Source organism: Haliotis rubra, unplaced genomic scaffold (genome assembly GCF_003918875.1).
Source record: "Haliotis rubra isolate DU_JTF1 unplaced genomic scaffold, ASM391887v1 Scf1418, whole genome shotgun sequence".
NCBI classification, from domain to species: Eukaryota; Metazoa; Mollusca; class Gastropoda; order Lepetellida; family Haliotidae; genus Haliotis; species Haliotis rubra.
The window spans coordinates 162,589-189,909 of NW_025765357.1; the positions used below are offsets into that span (position 1 = coordinate 162,589).

A 27,321-nucleotide genomic window follows, 5' to 3' on the forward strand; every position below is an offset into this window, starting at 1 on the left:
GAAGGTACATCATGTACCCCTGCTGAATACCTACTGTAAGGAAGGTTAATAATGTACCCGTTATACCCCTACTGTATGGAATGTTCATCATGTACCCCTGTTATACACCTACTGTAAGGAAGGTACATCATGTACCCTGTTATACCCCTACTGTATGGAAGGTACATCATGTACCCCTGCTGAACACCTACTGTAAGGAAGGTACATAATGTACCCCTGTTGTACACCTACTGTAAGGAAGGTACATCATGTACCCCTGCTGAACACTTACTGTAAAGAAGGTACATAATGTACCCTTTTGTTCACCTACTGTATGGAAGTTACATAATGGACCCCTGTTATACACCTACAGTAAGGAAGATACATAATGTACCCCTGTTATACCCCTACTGTATGGAATGTGCATCATGTACCCGTTATACACCTACTGTAAGGAAGGTACATAATGTACCCTGTTATACCCCTACTGTATGGAAGGTACATAATGTACCCCTGCTGAACACCTACTGTAAGGAAGGTACATCATGTACCCCTGTTGTACACCTACTGTAAGGAAGGTAGATCATGTACCCCTGTTATACACCTACTGTATGGAAGGTACATAATGTACCCCTGTTATACCCCTACTGTAAGGAAGGTAGATCATGTACCCCTGTTATACCCCTACTGTATGGAAGGTACATAATGTACCCCTGTTATACCCCTACTGTATGGAATGTACATCATGTACCCCTGTTATACACGTACTGTAAGGAAAGTACATAATGTACCCTGTTATACCCCTACTGTATGGAAGGTACATCATGTACCCCTGCTGAACACCTACTGTATGGAAGGTACATAATGTACCCCTGTTGCACACCTACTGTAAGGAAGGTACGAAATGTACTCTGTTGTACACCTACTTTGATGCCAGTACTAACCTGAGACTTGAAGGAAGGTACATCATGTACTCCTGCTGAACACCTACTGTATGGAAGGTACATAATGTACCCCTGTTGTACACCTACTGTACGGAAGGTACATAATGTACCCCTGTTGTACACCTACTGTAAGGAAGGTACATAATCTACCCCTGTTGTACACCTACTGTAACGCAGGTACATAATCTACCCCTGTTGTACACCTACTGTAAGGAAGGTACGTAATGTACCGTTGTACACCTACTTTGATGCCAGTACTAACCTGAGACTTGAGGAGGGCGTTGGCCACCTTCTGATCACGGAAGGACATGTAGAACTGATGAAGACTTAGCTTCACCATACCTATCAGCTGGAAAGAAAAACCAAGACAAATTAACACACTATTTAAAGACTAAAAATAACATTATAACAATATACAAAACTATTTTCCATCTAGAATTATTGAACAGAAACAGAGGGAAAGAGTTGTTATGTGTAATATTCATGGTGCAAAGTTGCATTCCTCATCACCGTCTTTATCACCCAATAATTATAGGTTAGTGAGCACCACACCTGTGCTTGTGGATTTCACGAGTCTTTGTCACCGCCAGTGTTTTCATCGTATCATAACTGAAACATTTTCCATTGGGTTTCAAAACGCTTTCTATCACTGTGACATCCTACCTTGTCATCACCAGCTGCTGTCTTCTTGTCCCACACTTCAATCACCAGGAAGTTGTTCCTCATTCGCTCTAACAATGCTGGGCTCAGCAGAACAGGAGCAACCTTCACACAGGAACAGATATATCACACTGTGTCACACACCAACCTTCACACAGGAGCAGATATAATCACACTGTGTCACACGCCAGCCTTCACACAGGACTGACTGACTGACTGAGTTTAGTTTCACGCCGCTTTTAGCAATATTCCAGCAATATCACGGCGGGGGACACCAGAAATGGGCTTAACACTTCACACAGGAGCAGATATAATCACACTGTGTTACACGCCAGCCTTCACACAGGAGCAGATATAATCACACTGTGTCATACGCCAGCCTTCACACAGGAGCAGATATAATCACACTGTGTCACACGCCAGCCTTCACACAGGAGCAGATATAATCACACTGTGTCACACGCCAGCCTTCACACAGGAACGGATATATCACACTGTGTCACACACCAACCTTCACACAAGAACATGGTTTAGTCTACTTTAGCTTTAGGGAAGGTATCTACGACCTGAAAGACCTGTCTACTCTACCTGTAGGAAGTTGAACTGTGGCTGAAGCGTGCCCCAGCAGACTGAGGAATGAACAGCATCTTTACACCAGAACATCCGACACACAAGGTAGGAGTTCCGTGTTGAGAGATCTCGAGCACCAGCACCTCGCGGGAGATAAACAATACAACCATCATAATACTACAAACAGACTTCCAGCATCACATAGCAACATTTGCGGGCGGGGAGAGGTGCAGACATTTATATTAAGTTTAACACTCAGATGATGTGGGGTGAGGAGGGATTTGGTGTAACAGTGTGATCAGTTAATGCTGTGTTCATCTCTGACATCACTGTTTAGTTCTATGCAGGTGACTATTTGTTGTAGCTGCAAGTTCACTGACCTGGCGTAGGTGGAGGCTGTTGCATCAGCATGGGTAAGCCTGTTGACCAGGTGAAGAGGGGCACTCCTGTAGACTGAGGTTTTGTATGTAATTTTTGAGTAAAATTGATATTTTATACTTATCCTGACTCATGCTCTTTTGCTTGTCTTCTTCTTCTTCTTGCGAACATAGTGGAAACACTTGTATCTCCCTAATTGAAGTTCCTTCAATAAAGAAATCACTAATTAGTACACACCACGAGTTACCTCCCCTTCCACAAGCTGGGAACGAGGGCGCCACCTCCACCCATGTGCCTCACTCTCTCCTCATATACTGAGCCCAACATTTGAATTTTCAGGGAAATCCAAAGTGTTATGTGGGGAGGATGGGAGGGCTTACCTCATGAGTCAGGATAAGTATAAAATATCAATTTTACTCAAAAAATTACATATTTTTCCTTATCCTGACTCATGCTCTTTTGCTTGTAGTATCCGACGGAAAAGGAGGTGGGAATATATAATACTTTGGATTTTAATAATTAGTGATTTGAATTGTGATGATTGTAATAACCCTATGGGAACTTCATAAAGGCATTGAACTGATGAATTCCTGCTGCTAACTTATCAGCTGCCATATAAAGGTTATTACAATTTACTTACTTATTATGAGAAAGGTATATATAACATTAATACAATGCTTAAGACTAATAGACTTAAGCTTGTTAATATGATAGCATAAACTCCTTAGAGTTTGTTAGCTAAAATACTTTATGATATAAACATAGTACTGAGTTTAAGGTATGATTAAACTGAAGCTAAATATGTGATAGCAAAAAAACTCCTTAGAGTTTATTAGCTAATATACTTATATGATATAAAAATAGTACTGAGCTTAAGATATGATGAAACTTAAGCTAAATATATAATAGCAAAAACCTCCTTAGAGTTTATTAGCTAATATACTTTTATGATATAAACACAGTACTGAGCTTAAGATATGATTAAACTTAAGCTATATATATAATAGCAAAAACTCCATAGAGTTTGTTAGCTAATACATTTTATAAAGTAACCATAAAGCTTAAGATATGAAGAAACTTAAGCTAAATATATAATAGCAAAAACTCCTTAGAGTTTATTAGCTAATATACTTTATGATATGAGTATAGTACTGTGCTTAAGATATAATTAACTTAAGCTACCTAAATAGCCAAAACAACTCCGTAGAGTTTGTTAGGTAATACATTTTATAATGTAACCATAATGCTTAAGATATTATGAAACTTAAGCTAAATATATAATAGCAAAAAAAACTCTTCAGAGTTTGTTAGCTAAAATACTTATATGATATAACATAGTACTGAGCTTAAGATATGACTAAACTTAAGCTACATATATAATAGCAAAAAACTCCGTAGAGTTTGTTAGCTAATACATTTTATAATGTACCTATAATGCTTAAGATATGATGAATACTTAAGCTAAATATATAATAGCAAAAAACTCTTTAGAGTTTGTTAGCTAATATACTCTTATATGATATAAACATGTTATATAGTACTGGGCTTAAGATATGAATTAACTCTTCAAGCTACATATATAATAGCAAAAACTCCGTAGAGTTTGTTAGCTAATACATGTTATAATGTAACCATAATGCTTAAGATATGATAAAACTTAAGCAAAATATATAATAGCAAAAACTCTTGAGAGTTTGTTAGCTAATATACTTATAAGATATAAACATAATACTGAGCTTAAGATATGAATAAACTTAAGCTACATATATAATAGCAAAAACTCTGTAGAGTTTGTTAGCTAATACATTATAATGTAACCATAGAACTGAGCTTAAGATATGATTAACTTAAGCTAAATATATATAACAAACTCCATAGAGTTGTTAGCTTATATATAGTATGATATAAACACCATAGTACTGAGCTTAAGATAAATAAATTAAACTTAAGCAAAATATATAGATAGCATGTATCTATTAGTACTGTTATCCGATAAGTATAAAATCTGTAAGATAGACTTATCTTCTCCTTGGAACTGTCAACTGTTGAGCGAGGACCATGGGACCGAATGGTGGATACCTGAGACGTCCTTGGTGGTGATATCTCTCAGATAGTGGTTGGCAAACACCATATCGGAACTCCAGAAACATCCCTCCATTAAGGTATTTTTAACGAGCAATTCCCATGTAGAGCGAGAGTTGAAGCTAGAGCTCTAATTTCGTGAGGATTCGAAGCTCTTGGGAGGTCGGGTCCTGCAGCCTTGTAGGCATGTAGTATGACAGTTCTGATCCAGATAGAGATAGTAGTACGTAAGACTTCCGTCTGTGTAGCTGTAGATATAGGGATAAATAATCTCTTGAAAATCCCTCTGCTGTTTGGATCGTTGGAGATTTATTTACAGTGACATAGTGATAGATCCATCGTATCATGCGGTCCAAGTATGGATGAGAAAAAAAACAAAACTGGGACGTGGAATAATCTGTCTGGTTGACCTGGCAGTTGGTTTTTTCACTATAAGATCCCAGTGAAGTCCCAGATGAGCTATGTTATGAATATCATCAAAGCGTGATTTCTCGTAATCCAGTGTGTGAATCTGACATCCTGGTGGGCGTAACTAGTGTTATGGCCGAGACAGAGCGTCTGCTAATACATTCTATGCTCCTGGAATGTGGTAAGTACTGACGTGTATGTTTAGATTGTCGATTAGATCGAACAGTCTGAAACATCGAGTCCGTAGGATCTGTGACCTAGTTGAACCTTGTATGTTCACATAAAATACACCACTGTTGAATTGTCTGTGTGAACCATCAGCTGAGCGTTCTGTAGTAGGTTGCTCCAGTGACTTATGGCGTTAATAACTGCTTGCATCTCTAGCAGATTATGTGACATTTGCTCTCTTGATTGTTCCATAGACCTGACGCTGTCCTGCCGGTAAGGTGGGCTCCCCAACCTTGTAGTGACGCGTCTGCGTACAGATGTGTTAACAAATCTGGCTCTAGTAAGGAGACGCCTGCGCAAACATACAATCTCTTGGTCTTGATGATGAAATTCAACTGTAGTCTGAGACGCTGTGTATTTGGATCCACTTGTATACCGTCGTCGAGGAAAATTCGCTGCGAAGTCCTTGATGATGTAGGTGCACAACTAGGGTTGACTGCCCTCGTTGAACTTATGTAAAAAATTGCCTGACTGCCGTGTCCTCGTCCTTACTAGACAGGGGAGGTCTCTAACCTCAAGAAGGCAGCCCAATCATGAAGGTTCAGATTAGCTGGACTGTAAGGAGGCTTGCTCGTTCACTGATATAATGTTGTCACTTGCAACCTAAGTCTTGAACTGTGAACTATGATCGACCTCTGCGTAGGGCGTTGTCCATCATGATCCAATCAGAACAAGGCATTTTGATTCTGTAAAGTACCAGCTGTGATGTCACTGGTGTAGCAGGAAAAGGAACCTTGTATAATATAGTGCCGTCGTTGATATTAGAACAATCGTCGGTCTTTACAAGCTTCGAAGTTACCCAGTGACCACGTGTATCGAGAGTTGATGATAAACGCGCAAACTTCTGGCGCGAAATACCTCGCTCTGTAATATTAATGCTGGGTAGGTTATTTTCCTGGCTGTCGTGAAAGTAACTTCAGACTTGAAGATAATTCCAACTTCCTTATATAAAGGTACAATAAACTTGCAAGTTTGTCAGCTTGTAGACTGTATACATGAATGTATCGTCATAATTGTAGAATTAAAGCTGAACTTGTTGTACATATTTCTTCTCAAAAAACCATTGACGATTATGAGTTATACTCGCTGTAACAAGGCTGCTGATCAATTTCGAAATTGAATCGTCTGCAGATGTGCGTAATGGTCACGCATGTAGATAATTGTATGCGTAGTCGGGATTACATATCTAGCAATCTATCACGAGGAAAAGTTGATTCTTGTGCAGATCTATGAAACGTCGTTGACTAATTAATACGACCTTCTGTGTTGTAAATAGCCTGTGCAAATTTCTTGCGTAAGCTTGTAGATGGCATATGGCATACAGTTGATAGACAACTCATGCAATGTCTTGAGCGGACTGGCGTGGCTATATATATGGCGGATGGCTAGTATATGGCGACCTTGGAGGAGACTTCCTCACGGACGCCCGGTGACTTTATGAAGCTCTCGAAGTATCCCTTCTAGATCTTCTGGGTGAAGTAGACTTGGAGCCACTTAGCCTTAGCGACCTTGGCGAGTGTCGAGTCAGAGCCCGATCAATATATATGAGTGCTTGCCCGGCGTCGACCTCTGTGTTCTACAGGGTGTGGGTTGGTGGCCTACTCCTCCGTGGCGTCCCTTGCAACTGGTGAGGCTCTAAGCTCCGCCCGTGGGCGGCCTGGGACTTCCTTAAGCGAAGTGTCTAGAGTCCGAATAATATATGGCTTGCCCGGCGACCTCTGTGTTTACAGGGGTGTGTGGGCTCGTGGCGCTCCCCTCCGCCATGTCCCTACCGCAACTGGAAGGCTCTGGCTCCTTCACGGAGACGGCCTGGGACTTTCCTTAGCGAAGTGTTCGCTATGGGCTGGGTTGCCCTTTGCGGAGGCTTTTCCCTGGGCGACAAGTTACTGATGCCCTTCATGAAGACCTTCGCGAAGCTTCATCTGCGTCCAGTCCTGGGAAGGCGGCGACCGACCTTCATGAAGGCTTTCGTGAAGTCTGGGAAGTCCGCTGGCGTTGATCATCGGCGTCCAAGGTAGGTGGTGATCTAGTTGTCGCCGTGAAGGCTTTCGGCGAATGCTGAACATCTGGGTCCGTGGAGGTGGGCTGTGGCGACCTTCCGAAGGTAACCCTGAAACGATGGTTTTGTAGCAGTCCCTCTGATGTGGCGTCGTTGGAGAGCCAGCGAAGGCTCGAGGCTGGTTACCTCTCCAGACCGTAGCAGTCTTACACCATCTTCATAATCTGGCGCATCAGGTTGTCTGGGGCGATCTGCGATGAAGTAGTTGCTGCCCTATCTGCGTTGGTAGCGACAGGACCCTCGATGAGGAAGATCATCGGACATCGGGCCTCAGGTACATCAGGCTGCATGTTGATCTGCGCTGACCTCACTGTTGCTGACATTGGTCATTCTTTGATGTACATCAGGTATGATGATCGGCTCATCATCATACAGGCCCAAATCTCGACAGGAACAATCTCGGCTGAGAAAGTCTAGCAGACCGTTGAAATTCCCCTCAGAGGTCGGCGCTGCCTGGAAGTGCAGAGTCTGCGTTGCGATGAAGTAAAACCCTCTAGTCTTGGATGCGGACGGCGGGATGTCTGGGGAAGCAGGGGGCTTCTTGGAAGCGGACTTCGTCCCATGCCTTTCCACCGCTCTAGAGGAACACCAGGCGGAGGGTGCGACCAACAGCAGTAGACTGGCGAGGGGTCAGGTGTATCAGTCATGGCTAGACTCTGCTTACGTGACCTATCTGCTCGCGTGGCGTCTCAAAGCATAAAGATGATATTTATAAAATGCAGAATTAGATAAGATTAATACAGTAACTGCAGCGTGAATAAAAGCGCAAAAGCGTGCGCAGTACAGCTAGGGCATATTAAATGCGGGTCAGCAGCAGAAAACCGTAAGATTTTCATCAACGTAAACTAGCTTAACAATCACGGAAATCCGTGAATAAACCGTAGAAAAACGAATAATTATCAATACATATTGATGAAGGATACTAGCTACACCTCTATAGTAAACTATAAGAGGTAATTAAGTAAAAAATAACCAAAGGATATAGTGTGTAGGGAGACACAGGTGCTCTCACTTCCTGCTCATTGGGCGAAGAAGGAGAGAGTGAGGCACATGGGTGGAGGTGGCGCCCTCATTCCCGCGCTGGGTGAGTACTAATTAGTGATTTCTTTATTGAAGGGAACTTCAATTAGGGAGATACAAGTGTTTCCACTATGTTCGCAAGAAGAAGAAGACAAGCAAAAGAGCATGAGTCAGGATAAGGAAAAATTATGCATTTTCCGGCTGAAAATGTCCTGTGACAGTTGTATCAATGTTTCTGAATAAAAATATTGTACAATAAATAAAAATCTTTTTATTTATTATACGGCCCCCACCTCGTGGAGTTACCTCCCGTTGTGCATGCGCACCAACTGGGTAAGCACCTAGGCCCGTATCATCATTCCTTCTGCTGAATAAATCAGTGAACAGAATTGCGGGGAGGCGGGATGCCCTACCCCAAGGACGACTCTCTTCAAAGAATTGAAAACCTCTTCAGGTTTGGTTAATTCTTTTCATAGAGATGATCGTCCTTGGGGTATAATATCATAAACACAGACTCCCCAAAGACCGGAGGCCAGGGGGAGGAGGAATTCTGTCAAAGCACATACAAATAGCGATTGTTAATCTGAATAATGTAACAGCGCCATAATCACTCACCTGTCACATGTCGGTTTACAGGCTTCCTTGAGAGGCATTATGGGAGGGTAACCGACAGGAGGAAATGTACTCATAGACAACCTCGCAGGTTAGCATAAGAATTAAGCATGTGGTGCGAATGTAAACAAACCCACCACCTTGTGGTCAATTAGAAACACCGTGAGAAGCAGCTCCACGCGACCGACCATAGTCTCCGTAGAGGATCGAAGGAGGTTATACACCCAGCAGCGGACATGTCAATAAAACACAATATTGAATAGCAGCGTCAACAAAACCAATGAACCAAGACGATGGTCAGGGTGGCAGGACACTGTCACCGAGAGAAAACGGCCAAAGCTCGCATGCGATTCACGAGAATGTGTATCCAGAAGCTGATAGTGCGAATAAGCGTGCTAGGCGGCTCCAAATGGCGGCAGAGCAGATCTCTTCAATGGGGAGTGCGATGCAAAAGCTTTTGGCGTGGCTACTGCCCTGACCGAGTGAGCCTTCAACCCCTCAGGGGGAGGCTTGCCCTTAGCCTGATATGCAGCACAAATGACCGAGACGAGCCAGCGAGACAAAGTATGCTTGCTCGCTGGCACACCAGCCTTCCCGCCACCGTAACAACAGAACAGATTGGTACCCGTACGGATCCCTGTGTTCGTTTGATATAGACCTTGAGAGTCTTCACGGACATCAGCGGGTGGCGCTTCGTAGGAGGAGGTCCCGATGTGGAAGGCTGGGTAAGAGTAGGAAGTTTGATAGGAGCTGTCACATGGAAGCGTGATCGACCTTCGGGCGGTAGAAGTATCGGGGCGAATACTGACCGCGATCAGTGTGGAACACAGTCAGCGCCCGGGTCGGACGACATAGCATGTAAAGTCGCCAACCCTACGCCAGATGTTACGCCACCAGAAATACAGCCTTCCAGGTTAACAACTGAATGGAAATAGGCCGATAGGTGTGAGAGCGTAGGACGGACAGCTAATCGAGCACAATTGACAAATCAAGGTGGGATGGTTAAGCCTGACAGCAGGTGAACCCGATCCACGCCAGCTAAAAGCGCTGTATGCGAGAGAGGTGCCCCAGAAGAGCACCATCGACAGGGTGTGAAAAGTGGAAATAGCGATGGGTAGCCACGAATGGTGTTGGAAACCCGCCAGGCCTTCTTCCAAGCGAGCTTGCAAAAACTCAATACTGGGACTAAATCCAGAAAAAGGGATCTGCAATGCGCCTATCTGAACACCAGAGCATGGCGGGACCACCTATCCTCGTACTGAGCGTTTGTGAATCCGCCTCCAAGCCAGAATTGTGTCTGCAACTGCTGCAGGAATTCCGCGTGCCTCGAGGCTAGACCTGACAGAGGCCAAGCCACCCATTGAATCCGTGGATTGGGGTGTGGCGCGCCATTCTGAGTGAGAATGTCACTGGTCGCAAAGGTAATAGAACAGGGGGCTGAGCCTGAGAAATACCGGAAACCAGCTCTGTGACAGCCAAAGCGATGCCAGTAGCACAAGCAGCCGGGCTGGCTGGGTGGACAGCTGAGAGAGGACACGGGGAGTGAGTGGTAACGGCGGGAACTCCCAGAGCACTTTGCCCGTCCAATCCAGCAGGAAGGCGTCGGCAGCTAACGCCCTCGGGACCGAAATTCGAGAGCAGAACACGGGTGTCTGATTCGTCCCGCCGGACGCAAACAGATCCACCTGGAACGACCTGTACAACTGGGAGATAACTCTGAATATCTGCCGTTCGAGCATCCACTCGTGCGGGGCCAGGATCCGCGAGAGAAGGCGTCTGCTGCGCGCCGTTCTCAACCCGGGGAAATAAACAGGAGTACCTGACAATGCGCACTGGTAGCACCAGAGGAGAAAGTCCCATGTCTCCGGAGGCTATTTCGGGACACCGTACCGCGCTTGTTTCAGGATATGCGACACATAGCCGTCTGGTTGTCCAACTGAAGGCGAACCACCTGGCCCTGGACATGCTCTCGAGGCGCTTCGAAAACCAACCGCGCACAGCTCTCAGTTCCAAACGTTGATGTGAAGGTGGGCTTGAAACTTCGGACCAGAGTCCGGACGCCGACAGACTGCCCAGAACACACCCCAGCCCGTGAGGGCGCGCTCGGTCTGAACTGTAGAGCTGGCGTCGGGGGATTTCAAAGGGGACCCCCTTGGAGAGATTCCCGACATTGGTCCACCACTGAAGGTGAGGAGACAACCACCGGGGACTGTGAGACTCGCTCCAGGTCCTCTGAGTGAACCCTGAACTTCGCCAAAGCTTGCTGTATAGAGCATCCTCAACCGCGCCCGCCACACTACAGAGATAGTAAGCCACCATGGCCCAGTACTGCGAGCCAAGTCCGTGCTGGTGCCTGGGGCTGGGAGAGAGAGCGAAGACACCATCTCCCATACTCTGGTGATACGGTCGGGCAACAAGGAAACAAGATCCTTGAGTTTGGAACCTCGCCCTGAGAAAAACCAAGACCTGGATGGGTACCAGGTCGGAGTTCTTGAGGTTGAGGATCCACCCCAGTCGAACTAGAATGTCTATCACCTTGTGAGTAGAATCTAGGCTCGCTGGCTGTGTCAGTGCACCAAGCAACCAGTCGTCCCGGTAGGGGTAACAACGCCTTCCTTGCGAACGAGCGAGGGTAGCTGGCACTAACATGAGCTTGGTGAACACCCTGGGGGCAGTGGATATGCCGAAGGGGAGCACCGTGAATTGGTAATACATAAGAGAACCGAAGGTACTGCTTGAACGATGGATGTATGGGCACATGCAGATACTCATCCTTGAGGTCGATTGACGTGAGCCAATCGCCGGGCTGAACAGAGGAGATCACCGAGCGCAGTGTCTCCATCTTGAAGGATGGAACTTCGAGCATGCGATTCAACCCCTTGAGGTTGAGAATGGGACGGAACCCGCCGTCTTTCTTTGGAACGAGGAAGTACGTGGAGTAAAATCCTGCCTGTTCCTCGCCCGGTGGTATGCGCTCTATAGCGGATTTGTCCAGCAAAGCCTGGACTTCGTCGCACAGTATGTCTGCCCATACCTGACATGACGGCACCGGAGTGCGGCGGACCTCAATTCCACAGTGGTAAATGGCCGACACTGACGGTGGACAGCACCCAAATGTTGCTTGTAGCCTTCTCCCACTCTGGCAGGAATAGAGAGAGGCAGCCTCCCACTGGGACGTTGGGTAAGAGTGCGTGAGTGGTCCTGAGTAGCGGAGCTGACTGGGAGTGACACACGTCGACAGCCTGATGGGTTAACGGGAGGTCGGGGCAGACCTCCCGCGCCCGCGTAAAGGCTGGGAGCCAGTCGAAGAGGACTGCGCCTTGCCCTTACCCTGGGCGGGACGGCTCCTCTGCCTACCCCTGCCAAGCGGCCGAAGCCAGCCAGCAGACTCGGGTGTAGGGTGCACCCCGGAGGAGGAAGCCGGAACAGGAGCGCGGGGGCGAGAAGCCCGCGGCTGCTCCAACAAGGCCTTGGAGTCCTTGAAGGAGGTAGCTGCAGTGGCAGCCTCCGGGATGACCTGCTGGGCCCCAGGAAACAGCGTCGCTCCCAGACGATAGGGGAGGGCCAGCAAGGTCTGCAGTGTAGCCGCCGAGTACCGAGACGTCGACAGCCACAGCTTGCGCATCCCCCTGCGCACATCACCGTCGTCGCGGCCGACGGCAAGGAGTCGCGCGCGAGGTGGGCCTGCACTTCGGAAAGTTGACGGAGGAGAACAACATGCTGAGAAACGTCTCCAGCATACCCCTCCGCCTCCAGGGCCGACCTCTGAATCAAGGAGAGGTAGGCCTCGTGGACCACCACCCGCACCTGCTGCATAGCGTTCCGGTAAACCTCCTCGTAGGTCCGGTAAGCATGCCGCAGGGGGGTGACCGCGAGGGCAAAAGGTGGCGTCAAACGCCCTTGCCTGGCAGCCGGAGATGCTCCGGTGGAAGCTGAGCCTCCCCCCAGGGCGACCGAATTGAACACGGCAGAAGGACGGCAGAATGCGGAGCAGCGTCTGCGTGGGTTGCCTAGGGGCAAACGCCTCGCCTGGTAAGCGGAACTCAGTCGAATCCGAGCGGCTGGTAGGCACCGCGGCCTGGGGAATGTACTCGGCAATGCGTAGCCGGACTTCCTTCAGAACCGTCGAGAAACGGAAGGCACCCTCTGGCTCCTCGACCTCCCCAATATCCATGGACTCGGCGCCCGAGCCCGAGTCCGAGGCTTGGTCTCCTCGCGAAGAGGACCCGAACCCCGACTCGGTGGGCGGCCGCGCACCAGACGCAGAGGGAAGGGAAGAACTGAAGCAGCGCCCTGCTCCAGTGCCCGACACCACGCTCGAACTCCGGTCCCGAGATGCAGGAGGAAGACTAGGCAAAACTGGTACCTCCGCTCTCATGGGGCGGGACGGCGCAGGGACCGGAACCCCAGGAATCCTCAACGGACCCTGCGCCAACTCCGAGAGGGGGACTAGGGAGTCAACGGACTCGTGAACAAGGGACTTCACCGAGTCCATGTGCTGCTGGAATAATTGCGTGATTAGAGACATGTCGAAACCGCTAGGAGCAGTGGAAGGCGACTGACTGCGCGATCTAGCCTTTCTGCCTTTACTTTTTGGCTTTTTAGCTTTAGACAGGGGGACCTGGGTCAGTTCCCCTCCCGGCTCTCGGATTTCCCAATAGAAGAGAAAGTCTGCAGCCCGCCTCTTCTGGGCTCGGGGGGAGAAGCCATACATATCTACGCCTTAGCGTCAGGGTATAGCCGCCTTTTCAAGGCACACTAGACACTTATCATGGCCGGTCTGCAAGAGGAATACTGCCTGCCCAGACAGTACAACCGAAAACTCCTAAAAGCAATCTACGCAACCATGTAGCTAACAGCGGACCAGCAGCATAATATACATGTACAAAACATTGAAAAATACGTGAATCGACCACGGGGAAGAAATAGTAGGTTTAAACGCAATATTACAACCCGTGCCACATAAAACTTCCGCCATGGAATAGCAACACGTCGTAAACCACGGGAAAGTTAAGCGTAAAATAAGGAATACAAAGTCACAATTATGAGACAACCGAACCGCCAAAGCCTTACTGTTCCTTTGAAGGACAATATAAAGACCATACATACAGGTGGTGGTGTCCCAGACATCAGTCTCTTAACTTCAAAGAGTTCAGCTCTGCCGCGACATCCATTATCACGGCGGTGACAGCAGAAGGAATGATGATCGGGTCTAGGTGCTAAGCAGTTGGTGCGTATGCGCTTGGAGGTAACTCCACGAGGTGGGGGCGTATAATAAATAAAAAGATTTGTATTTATTGGTACAATATTTTTTATTCAAAAAACATTGATACAACTGTCTGGGACATTTTCAGCGGAAAATGCATAATATGTAATACAAGGACCGATCTCTATGAAAAAGAATGTCTTGCTGCTGCTGGCATCATAATCATCAAAATCATGATGATCATCATCATCACCATCTATAGTCAAAGTTGTCATTAACCCTTTCTAAAACGAGATTATGATGGAACTGGTAGAAATAAGAACTCACTTCTGGTTGGTTGTTGGTTTGGGGCTGACTGACAGTCTGCAGCTGGACGGAATGGAGTTGCTGTAGATGATTGACTGATGATATCTGAGCAATGCTGGAGGTATCGTTGTTGAAAGGTTGTGAAATATGATTGGATGATTGAGCTGATAATGAAGGCATTGGTTTGCTTTCTTGAGAAGACGACGACTGGGCAAGGAAATCTGAAAAAATATGTCCCGTTCATGAATACTACAATAACCTCTTTATATACATAGAGCTAAATATGTCCCTTAAATGATAAAGAATCTATTCCAGAAAACATGAATATTAGTCATCTTGACACTATACCACGCAAAACATTAGGCCTCTGAAATATTGAATTGAAATTCACAGAGACTGAACATGTTATCAGATAGTGGCTATCACAACATGTTATCACAGAAACCACACAATATGTCATCAAAGACACATAATAGAGTGTGATATAAGACAGCAGCCCCACAGTAAGCTATAAGAGACTAACAAACATAAACACACATGCTACAAGAACACAGAAGTTACTATGTTGACAGGCTGTTAATTGATAGAGACAAATAATCCAATATCCCCAATGATAACACCTCACCTGCATGCCTGGCCTGCACTACAAATGGTGGAGGAGGGAGAGAGTTGAGGCTGCCGGCTGTCTGAGACGATGGAGCAGGTTCGGGGATCGGAACTATCTTTGCCTTGCCACTCATCTCCACCAGCTTGGTCTTAGCAAGAGCCGTAGCAAACTCCCGGTGATCCGAGGCTAGCTCCACCACCGTCTAAAGTTGTAACGATAATTGAGTATTTACAGGCATTCAGAAGATTGACAGAATTAACACAAGGAATATTATGGCTGAAATGATTTTTACTGTACATGCACACTGCTCCAGGGCTAAATCCTGTACCTTCATCAGATGATACATTATATGATAATTATAGGGACACAATGTTCAAAATGGTATATACAGAAACTCTTATAACAAGTTTCAGTCTTTTCTGCAAATGTATCCTATTTTCAACTCAATATCCAATGATAATCCACATTATGGTCTGATCTGACTCTGTGGGAACTTGACAGCATTCTCAACATGCATTCTTGCTGACCCAGCTATCAGTTTATAATCATATCTCACCTTGAGATGCCCGAAGACTCCACACAGACTATTGTGGCGCAGTGAGGAGTTGAGGGATGAATTTCTACTGGACTCCCTGACCTCCAGCTGCCGGTCACTGCACAGACTGTCCGACTTGAGGATGGACTTAAGGGACACTCCGCACGACCCCACCGGTGTTGGCTAGCAGGACACAGTCAAACATAGTAGGTCATTTGTCAAAAACATAATGAGAGTGTGTTTTTACACACTATCCAACAGTATTTCAGCTACATGCTGTCAGCCTGTAAATGATGAAGGTTGACCAGAACACCAGCGGTCACTATCCATACCAGGGGTACAGTGACACACTGTCAACCAGGGCCTCCTGGCACAAAGCACTAAGGTGATTCTAAGTCACTAAGATAACCTTAGTGCAATGTTAAAGAATAGGAGTAAAGGTTAACCTTAGTAAAGGTTACTATGTGAAAGGAGTCCCAGGTCTCATCTATCTATACCAGGGGTACAGTGACACACTATCAACCGGGACACATCTATCCATACCAGGGATACAGTGACACACTATCAACCTGGACACATCTATCTATACCAGGGGTACAGTGACACACTATCAACCTGGACACATCTATCTATACCAGGGGTACAGTGACACACTATCAACCAGGTCACGCCTATCCATACCAGGGGCTCCTTCATGAAGCAATCTTTACTAAGGTTAACCTTAATTCCCATTCTTTAACATTGCACTAAGGTTACCTTAGCTGACTTACGATCACACTTAGTGCTTTGTGAAAGGAGGCCCAGGGTAACAGTAAGACTCTATCAACCAGGTCACATCTATCCATACCAGGGGTACAGTTACACGCTGTCAACCAGGTCTCATCTATCCATACCAGGGGTACAGTTACACGCTGTCAACCAGGTCTCATCTATCCATACCAGGAGTACAGTGACACGCTGTCAACCAGGTCTCACCTATCCATACCAGGGGTACAGTTACACGTTGTCAACCAGGTCACACCTATCCATACCAGGGGTACAGTTACACGTTGTCAACCAGGTCACATCTATCCATACCAGGGGTACAGTTACACGTTGTCAACCAGGTCACATCTATCCATACCAGGGGTACAGTTACGCGTTGTCAACCAGGTCACATCTATCCATACCAGGGGTACAGTTACACGCTGTCAACCAGGTCTCATCTATCCATACCAGGGGTACAGTTACACGCTGTCAACCAGGTCACATCTATCCATACCAGGGGTACAGTTACACGCTGTCAACCAGGTCACATCTATCCATACCAGGGGTACAGTGACACGCTGTCAACCAGGTCACATCTATCCATACCAGGGGTACAGTTACACGTTGTCAACCAGGTCACATCTATCCATACCAGGGATACAGTGACACTCTGCCAACCAGGTCTCATCTATCCATACCAGGCTGTACAGTGACGCATTGTCAACCAGGGGAAGCATGAAGCTTTTTCTACCTCAAAATTCCCAGGCTGATTAATCAACATTATCTTTTCCAATCTAATTACTGACCATATTGTGTTTGATTAAAGTCATTAGTTATCAGTCTTAATCAGTCATTGGAGAGACAAATTGTTTACAGTGAAACTTACAATCTTCTGTCCTGCCTCTCTGGAGAAGACTTTAAACACAAGCGCAGATTTCCACCATTTCTCAATGGAGCTGCCATCAAACATGATGGGGAAAACGGACCGATGACTGAATGTCACGACTGAAACACCAAAAAGAGCAGTTGATTTCCACGTCATGTTGGGGGCGTGAGTGAATGTGCATCAACACTCCAGTCAGCAATATTCCAACGATATCACAGCAGCCTGTACATAGTCTAGGGTGAACCAGGCCATCAAGTCAGACAATTACAGCTGCCTGATCTACCAACTCATACTCAACATCGGTTCGAGCACACTCTCACTCTGTAGTGAGTGAGTGAGCTTAGCTTTACACCGCACTCAGCAATATTCCAGCTATATGGCGGTGGTCTGTATATAATCGAACCTGGACGAGACATTCCAGTGATCAACGGCATGAGCATCGATCTTCGCAATTGGGAACCAATGACATATGTCAACCAAGCCAGCGAGCCTGACCACCCGATACCTTTAGTCGCCTCTAACGACAAGCATGGGTTACTGAAGATTAATTCTAACCCAGACCTTCACGGGTTCGAACTCTGCATCCCTGCAGAAGCCATATTAATGGAATTTCTGTTTAGTACTGTCACAGTAACAAAACATGCCATTAAACCTGTCCACATTTCCAGTATTTGATTAATTATGACAAATTAAAGAAAAGAGGAGCTGAAGTGACATATTAAGTCAAAGGATTATCTACAACTAGGAGATGTGAACATTTTGGATATCGGGTTTGTGCGGAAGGCTGAGTTAAAGACTCAAAGTGGACAAAACTGACTGTACCATTATTTTTAATGTTCTTGGAAGCCACTCTCATGACCTCTGTTGCCATGGTATTGGGTGAGTATTTGTCTCTGGAGGTCGCCACAACTGGAAACTGATATTCTATGAAGTAGGTGCTGTAACATGAGAAGGAAACAATACAATGTCATCCATCTAACACCATGAAGAGATTTTACACTGTTGATACCAATACTCAATCACTTGGTGTGTGCACATACATGCAAGTGTGTGAGTAAGTGTGTGCAAGTGTTTAATGAATAAGCTCTAAAGTGGGAAATAATTTCTACCAAGGTTTTTTCGACTTGCTGGTTGGTCTGGGTGGTTTTCCTTTCCGTTTTCCTTTGTTTGCCTTGCTGCTCTGGTTGCTGACAAGTGACGTGTCCTGATCCACATGCAAGGTTAGCGTATCCACACTGACCCGTGCCACATGGACGCGTCCGAGTAGCGTCAGTCTCTCCACACTCAGTCCATCCACTGTCTTTGACTTGGGAACGTCTGCGAGTAGAAGAAACATTCTCGTTTTTCAATGATATACTATCAGAATACTTGTATCAACACATTTAATCAAATACTGATACTGATCACATACTTTGACATACAACACACATCACTATTCACATACATGGCTGCAAGGTGCTCACCTTGGATTGGGTCATCTACATCTGATGCATGCCATGTCGAAGGACACACAGACACCTCTGACCTTGGGGTACTTGGAACATCATTGTCACTTGCATCACTAGCACTACTGGCTCTCTGTCTCAACTTAGAACGTGTTCTTGTTCTTGATCTTGATCTTGAATGTGACGATGACCTTGACCTCTGAACCTTACAACCTTTGGTTTTTTCTCTTGTCCTCAACTTTTTTCGAGTTTTTGAGGTGGATCTCTTTGGCTTCTTCTTCTCTTCTACTGGAAACTGAAGTGACAGGCTGGACAGTGAAGATCTTCTCGATGGAGGGCTCTCTGTAAGGACAAAGCAACAATGAACACCTGCTCAGAGGACTGGGCACCAGACTTGTTGTTTGTTGCTCTCAGCAATGTTCCAGCTATATGATGGCAGTAATCTCTGACCAGACAATCCAGTGATTGACATATATCATTTAAGTCAATGAGCCTGACCACCTCTTCCTGTTAGTCACGTCTAATGACAATCATGGGTTACTTAAGAATTCTAAATCAGATTTTAACATAGAGAAAAAGTATGGTAAGTCAATTTCATGGGTCCAGTGGTTTCTAAGCAGAAGATTTTCATGAATGTGGAACATGCAGGCCATGATATAATCTTACTAGACTTTCAGACAGATGGGGTAAAAATGCTAAAACAGTAGTGTTATTCCATGTTTTGAATGAAGATAATACATAATATATGTCTAGACAGTGAGGACTACAGGGAAGGCTGGACAAGACAGAATCTACCCACCACATTAGCAGGATCCTCCATTGAGACAAGACTGGTGTTGACAGGATTGTCCCTCTCATCCCCGCTCATCTCAGTCAGAACACTGCCATCACTCTCCTGTAAACATCAAAACATCCTTTCAGAAGCTATGGCCGGTTTCTATAATGCCTGGTTGCTATTAGCAACAGACAGCAATCAAATGATCCATTTGCTCGTTTGTTTTTTAACATCATACTTAGAAAACTTGCAGCTATTGATAGCAGGTTGTAAATAATCAAGTCTGAACCAGACAATCGAGTGACTGATATCGTGAGCACCAATACATGACCTATGTTCAGGACTAAAGTGATACCGCTGGTATGATTCCAAACATATGTAACATTCAGTGGGCAGCAGTATCATGGAGCTCACCGAGTGTCTGTAGAACAGCTCCTGCAGGATGGCGTCCTCCTGAATCGGGTCTCCAGTCTCACTCAGATCAGCAGCGTCGCTCGACACACTCGTGCCTGGGCTACCTCCATTCAGAAGTTGAAACATCTACAGCACAAAAAACACATCAGCCAAACGTGAGGATGCAGAAACCATGAATTCAACATAATAAAACTAATACCTTTATCAAGCTCCAATGATCTTAAACATATACCCTGACACTATATTACTTAAATGGGGGGCCGGTGGAGTAGCCTAGTGTTTGCTCGTCACTCCGAGAACCTGGGTTCGATTCCCCACATGGGTACAATGTGTACAATGGGTACAATGTGTGAAACCCAAACAATGTGTGTCCATGCCGTGATATTGATAGAATATTGCTAAAAGTTGCATAAAATTAAACTCACTCATTCACTCACTCACTTAAATGGGTGCATCACAGGATTCATCACTGGTGTATCAGGCCCCGTTTTCTTAAAACAAACTTAAGTTTTTACTCAAATTTCAAACTGAGTTTTACAATTTAAAACAGCTGAATTTTTAACTCAACTGCATTTTTAAAATAAAGAAGCCCAAACAACTTGAGTAATCTATCCCCCAAACGCAAATTGTCTTCCATGTTTGAGATTGATGTCGATTTCTGTTCATTCTGGGAAATTCATTTCCCTGCGTTTTCTCAAATTTGAGTAAAAACTCTAACTTAAGTCAAACCTCAGACTTAAGTTTGTTTCGAGAAATTGGGGCCAGAAGGTTTATCAAAGAGTGAATCACAGGGTGTGTCACAGGCTGTATCTCAGGGTGTATCGGACACTCACCTTGAAATCATTTTTTTGCAATGGAGAGCCAACCACCATATCAACAGTTTTAGCATTAATGTCATTGGCTATCACGTCATCAGTTGCCATGACAACACTAGCTGCATCTTTCTCAGCAAGTAGAATTTCCTTCAGCAAACTTCCAGTAGAGCTGCTCCTATTAACAAACATCAAGCATTTCTTACCTTAATCATCCCTTACACTTACCAACATACATCAATCATTTTAATCATTTCTTACACTCGTCATCAAACATTGCCTACTTCAATGATCCATTACACTTGTCATCAAACATTGCCTACTTCAATGATCCATTACACTTGTCATCAAACATTGCCTACTTCAATGATCCATTACACTTGTCATCAAACATTGCCTACTTCAATGATCCATTACACTTGACATCAAGCATTGCATACTTCAATGATCCATTACACTTGTCATCAAACATTGCCTACTTCAATGATCCATTACACTTGCCATCAAACATTGCCTACTTCAATGATCCATTACACTTGTCATCAAACATTGCCTACTTCAATGATCCATTACACTTACCATCAAACATTGCCTACTTCAATGATCCATTACACTTGTCATCAAGCATTGCCTACTTCAATGATCCATTACACTTGTCATCAAACATTGCCTACTTCAATGATCCATTACACTTACCATCAAACATTGCATACTTCAATGATCCATTACACTTGTCATCAAACATTGCCTACTTCAATGATCCATTACACTTGTCATCAAACATTGCATACTTCAATGATCCATTACACTTGCCAACAAACATTGCCTACTTCAATGATCCATTACATTTGTCATCAAGCATTGCACACTTCAACCATTCATTACACTTGCCATCAAGCATTGCCTACATCAATCAACCATTACACTTTCCATCAAGCATTGCCAACTTCATTCATTACACTTGCCATCAAGCATTCCATATTTTAATCAACCATTACACTTGCCATCAAGCATTGCACACCTCAATCAACCATTACACTTTCCATCAAGCATTGCACACTTCAATCATCCGTTACACTTTCCATCAAGCATTGTACACCTCTATCATTCATTACACTTGTCATTAAGCATTGCACACTTCAATCATCCATTACACTTTCCATCAAGCACTGCACACTTCAATCATCCATTACACTTTCCATCAAGCATTGCACACTTCAATCATCCATTACACTTTCCATCAAGCATTGCACACTTCAATCATCCATTACTTTCCACTAAGCATTGCACACTTCAATCATCCATTACACTTTCCATCAAGCATTGCACACTTCAATCATCCATTACACTTTCCATCAAGCATTGCACACTTCAATCATCCATTACACTTTCCATCAAGCATTGCACACTTCAATCATCCATTACACTTTCCATCAAGCATTGTACACCTCTATCATTCATTACACTTGTCATTAAGCATTGCACACTTCAATCATCCATTACACTTTCCATCAAGCATTGCACACTTCAATCATCCATTACACTTTCCATCAAGCATTGCACACTTCAATCATCCATTACACTTTCCATCAAGCATTGCACACTTCAATCATCCATTACTTTCCACTAAGCATTGCACACTTCAATCATCCATTACACTTTCCATCAAGCATTGCACACTTCAATCATCCATTACACTTTCCATCAAGCATTGCACACTTCAATCATCCATTACACTTTCCATCAAGCATTGCACACCTCAATCATCCCTTACACTTTCCAACATACATCAATCATTTTAATCATTTCTTACACTTATCATCAAGCATTGCCTACTTCAATGATCCATTGCACTTGTCATCAAACATTGCCTACTTCAATGATCCATTACACTTGTCATCAAGCATTGCCTACTTCAATGATCCATTACACTTGCCATCAAACATTGCCAGAACTGCACACTGACCTATTTATGGCCTTAGTCCCTGGGACTACAATGTCCTGTGGCCTGATTCCGGCTGCCACCATCTTGTGCTGGTCCTGGCTGTCAACAGATGACACAGCCATTGCATCACGCAGCTTCTTGCCACGCTCCAGCAACACAGACAGCACATCACTGGAAGGGGCCCTGCCTGCTGCAACAACAGCACCTGAATCGTAAAATGAAATCAGAACATTAAACTAAATATTTACTAATAGATTTGACAGCACTGACTACTTGAAGGCATACTGATGCAAACTAAGATCCTTGTACGTAAAGTGGGGAATTTCATGCCTTTCTGCATGAGAATTTACTGTACTATACAACATATTAAGAAGTGAAGGCAAATACCCATCCCCAATGCTAAGATAAAGTCCTCAATATAAACACATCAGGGTACAAAATATATACCAAGATAGCATGTCACTGCAACAATGCTACATCAATATAGCCCACTAATCTTATCCCTGTTGACAATGAACTGGTAATCCAAGCCTACCTGGCCTGCTTGTGGCAGAGAACTGGCTGTGTATGGGAGATAGAGACTTCAGCTGGGGCACTTGATTCTCGCTGGTGGTGACCACTTGACCACCTGCAGTGATGGACACAGTGCTGCCTTCCTGCACAGGTTGAGCTTCCATGGTGTCATACTGCAGCCTCTGCTTCACATCAGCAGTATAGGGATGAGGTAAGCCATTCTCCTTCTTCCGACCATCAGCATCCAGGTGAGAGGCAGGGGAGACAAACGGGTCATCCTGAGGCATGACAGGCTGACTGAAATGTGGCCGTGGTTGATAGCGGTGGGGGTAGGTGGACTCCTGTGTTGTCTGTGTTTCGAGACTGATGTCTGAGGTGGGGATAGAGCCCATGCTGTCATAGGATGCTGAAACAATTCAGAACAGTTCACTGTAAATCATGGTTCTTCTGTACAGATGGTATCTTGTCTTGTCTGCAGTTCAACTTACTGAGTGAAAAGTGATGAAAATTGAACATAAACATTAAAACCAAATGTGCATACTACAACAACCATAATGATATCTTTTTTTGCATCCAATGGGACTTGAAGAGCCAGTTATTTTTAGTATGTAATATTATGGGTCATGCCAAACCCTGATAATTGTTTCATGAACACCACTCATATATCTAGTCATCTACTAACTGTGGCACTTACCCATTGTATTACCTACAAAGTGCAGGACCTACCCAGAGTGGCACGTCTTCTACAGTTCACTACAGTATCTTCAATCCAAGGTAACATCTACCAATAGTATCACTCACCCACTGTAACACATACCCACTGTAACATCTACCGAGAGTATCACTCACCCACTGTAACACATGCCCACTGTAACATCTACCAACAGTATCACTCACCCACTGTAACACATTCCCACTGTAACATCTACTGACAGTATCACTCACCCACTGTAACATCTACCGACAGTATCACTCACCCACTGTAACATCTACCGACAGTATCACTCACCCACTGTAACACATACCCACTGTAACATCTACCGACAGTATCACTCACCCACTATATCACCTACCCACTGTAACATCTACCGACAGTATCACTCACCCACTGTATCACCTATCCACTGTAGTATCACCTACAGTATCACTCATCCAGTATCACCCACCCACTGTAACATCTACCCATAGTATCACTCACATAAACTATATCACCTACCTGTAGTATCACCCACCATATTATCACCCACTCGTAGTATCACCTACCCACAGTATCACTCCACCCATAGTATCACTCCATAAAGTATCACCCACCTGTAGTATCACCTACCACTATAGTATCATCTACCAATAGTATCACCTACATATAGTATCACCTACCCATAGTATCACCTACCCATAGTATCAACTACATATAGTATCACCTACCTGTAGTATCACCTACCCATACTATCAACTACCTGTAGTATTACCTACCCATAATATCACCTACTCATAGTATCACCTACTCGTAGTATCACCTACCTCTAGTATCACCTACATATAGTATCACCTACCTGTAGTATCACCTACCTGTTGTATCACCTACATATAGTATCACCTACCCATAGTTTCACCTACCTGTAGTATCACCTACCCGTAGTATCACCTACTCGTAGTATCACCTACCCATAGTATCACCCACCCATAGTATCACCTACCCGTAGTATCACCTACCCGTAGTATCACCTACTCGTAGTATCACCTACCCGTAGTATCACCTACATATAGTATCACCTACCCATAGTATCACCTACATACAATATCACCTACCCATAGTATCATCTACCCATAGTATCACCTACCCATAGTATCACCTACCCATAGTATCACCTACATATAGTATCACCTACCCATAGTATCACCTACCCATAGTATCAACTACATATAGTATCACCTACCTGTAGTATCACCTACCCATAATATCAACTACCTGTAGTATTACCTACCCATAATATCACCTACCCATAGTATCAACTACATATAGTATCACCTACCTGTAGTATCACCTACCCATAATATCAACTACCTGTAGTATTACCTACCCATAATATCACCTACTCATAGTATCACCTACTCGTAGTATCACCTACCTCTAGTATCACCTACATATAGTATCACCTACCTGTAGTATCACCTACCTGTTGTATCACCTACATATAGTATCACCTACCCATAGTTTCACCTACCTGTAGTATCACCTACCCGTAGTATCACCTACTCGTAGTATCACCTACCCATAGTATCACCCACCCATAGTATCATCTACCCGTAGTATCACCTACCCGTAGTATCACCTACTCGTAGTATCACCTACCCGTAGTATCACCTACATATAGTATCACCTACCCATAGTATCACCTACATACAATATCACCTACCCATAGAATCATCTACCCATAGTATCACCTACCCATAGTATCACCTACCCATAGTATCACCTACATATAGTATCACCTACCCATAGTATCACCTACATATAGTATCACCTACCTGTAGTATCACCTACCCATAGTATCACCTACCTGTAGTATCACCTACCCATAGTATCACCTACTCGTAGTATCACCTACATATAGTATCACCTACATATAGTATCACCTACCCATAGTATCACCTACCTGTAGTATCACCTACTCGTAGTATCACCAACCCGTAGTATCACCTACCCATAGTATCACCTACCTGTAGTATCAACTACATATAGTATTACCTACTTGTAGTATCACCTACCCATAGTATCACCTACATATAGTATCACCTACCAATAGTATCACCTACATATAGTATCACCTACCTGTAGTATCACCCTACACATAGTATCACTCCACCCACCATAGTATCACCCACATATAGTATCACCTACCTGTAGTATCACTCCACCCATAGTATCACCTACCTGTAGTATTACCACCCACAATCACCTACATATAGTATCACCTACCCATAGTATCACCTACATATAGTCTCACCTACCCATAGTATAACCTACATATAGTATCACCTAACCCATAGTATCACCTACATATAGTATCACCTACCCATAGTATCAACTACATATAGTATCACCTACCCATAGTATCACCTACCCATAGTATCACCTACATATAGTATCACCTACCCATAGTATCACCTACATATAGTATCACCTACCTGTAGTATCACCTACCCATAGTATCACCTACCCGTAGTATCATCTACATATAGTATCACCTACCCATAGTATCACCTACCCATAGTATCAACTACATATAGTATCACCTACCTATAGTATCACCTACCCATAGTATCACCTACCCATAGTATCACCTACATATAGTATCACCTACCCATAGTATCACCTACATATAGTATCACCTACCTGTAGTATCACCTACCCATAGTATCACCTACCTACAGTATCACCTACATATAGTATCACCTACCTGTTGTATCACCTACCCATAGTATCACCTACCCATGGTTTCACCTACCTGTAGTATCACCTACCCATAGTATCACCTACATATAGTATCACCTACTTGTAGTATCACCTACCCATAGTATCACCTACCCATAGTTTCACCTACCTGTAGTATCACTCCACCCATAGTATCACTACCCACCCATAGCATCACCTTACCCATAGTATCTCACCTTCCTGTAGTATCACCCACTCCCATAGTATCACCCACCCATAGTATCACTCCACCCATAGTATCACTCCACTGTAGTATCAACTACATATAGTATTACCTACTCTGTAGTATCACACCCACCCATAGTATCACCCACATATAGTATCACCCACCAATAGTATCACCCACCTGTTGTATCACCCACCCATAGTATCACACCAGTATATAGTATCACTCCACCCATAGTATCACCCACATATAGTATCACCCACCATAGTATCACCTACATATAGTATCACCCACCCGTAGTATCACCCACCCATAGTATCACCCTCCTACCTGTAGTATTACCCACCCATAATATCACCTACTCAGAGTATCACCCACCTGTAGTATCACCCATATAGTATCACCCACCCCGTAGTATCACCCACCTGTTGTATCACCCTACATAGTATCACCCACCATAGTTTCACCTACCAGTAGTATCACCTACCAGTAGTATCACCCACCTAGTATCACCTACTGTAGTATCAC

At 44.6% G+C, this 27,321-nt stretch overlaps 1 protein-coding gene across 1 annotated transcript in view; it reads right to left on the bottom strand.

The window, feature by feature from the left end:
* The window catches only part of LOC124269072 (C2 domain-containing protein 3-like), an 86,124-nt gene extending 62,575 nt beyond the window's left edge, over positions 1-23,549 (bottom strand). Inside the window, exons 1-21 of the mRNA XM_046704084.1 lie at positions 23,154-23,549; positions 22,640-22,823; positions 20,695-20,851; positions 19,862-19,987; positions 19,472-19,567; positions 18,691-19,012; positions 18,337-18,544; positions 18,050-18,165; positions 17,228-17,346; positions 15,616-15,777; positions 15,078-15,261; positions 14,400-14,673; positions 13,781-13,792; positions 13,013-13,313; positions 12,213-12,514; positions 7,731-7,927; positions 7,459-7,624; positions 2,534-2,619; positions 2,172-2,296; positions 1,587-1,688; positions 1,186-1,272 (exon numbers count right to left, since the gene is read on the bottom strand). Of these exons, the coding sequence (XP_046560040.1) occupies positions 1,186-1,272; positions 1,587-1,688; positions 2,172-2,296; positions 2,534-2,619; positions 7,459-7,624; positions 7,731-7,927; positions 12,213-12,514; positions 13,013-13,313; positions 13,781-13,792; positions 14,400-14,673; positions 15,078-15,261; positions 15,616-15,777; positions 17,228-17,346; positions 18,050-18,165; positions 18,337-18,544; positions 18,691-19,012; positions 19,472-19,567; positions 19,862-19,987; positions 20,695-20,851; positions 22,640-22,823; positions 23,154-23,523 (3,696 nt within the window). The 5' untranslated portion in view covers positions 23,524-23,549. The remainder of the gene's footprint in view (positions 1-1,185; positions 1,273-1,586; positions 1,689-2,171; positions 2,297-2,533; positions 2,620-7,458; positions 7,625-7,730; positions 7,928-12,212; positions 12,515-13,012; positions 13,314-13,780; positions 13,793-14,399; positions 14,674-15,077; positions 15,262-15,615; positions 15,778-17,227; positions 17,347-18,049; positions 18,166-18,336; positions 18,545-18,690; positions 19,013-19,471; positions 19,568-19,861; positions 19,988-20,694; positions 20,852-22,639; positions 22,824-23,153) is intronic.
* Positions 23,550-27,321: the final 3,772 nt, after the last annotated feature.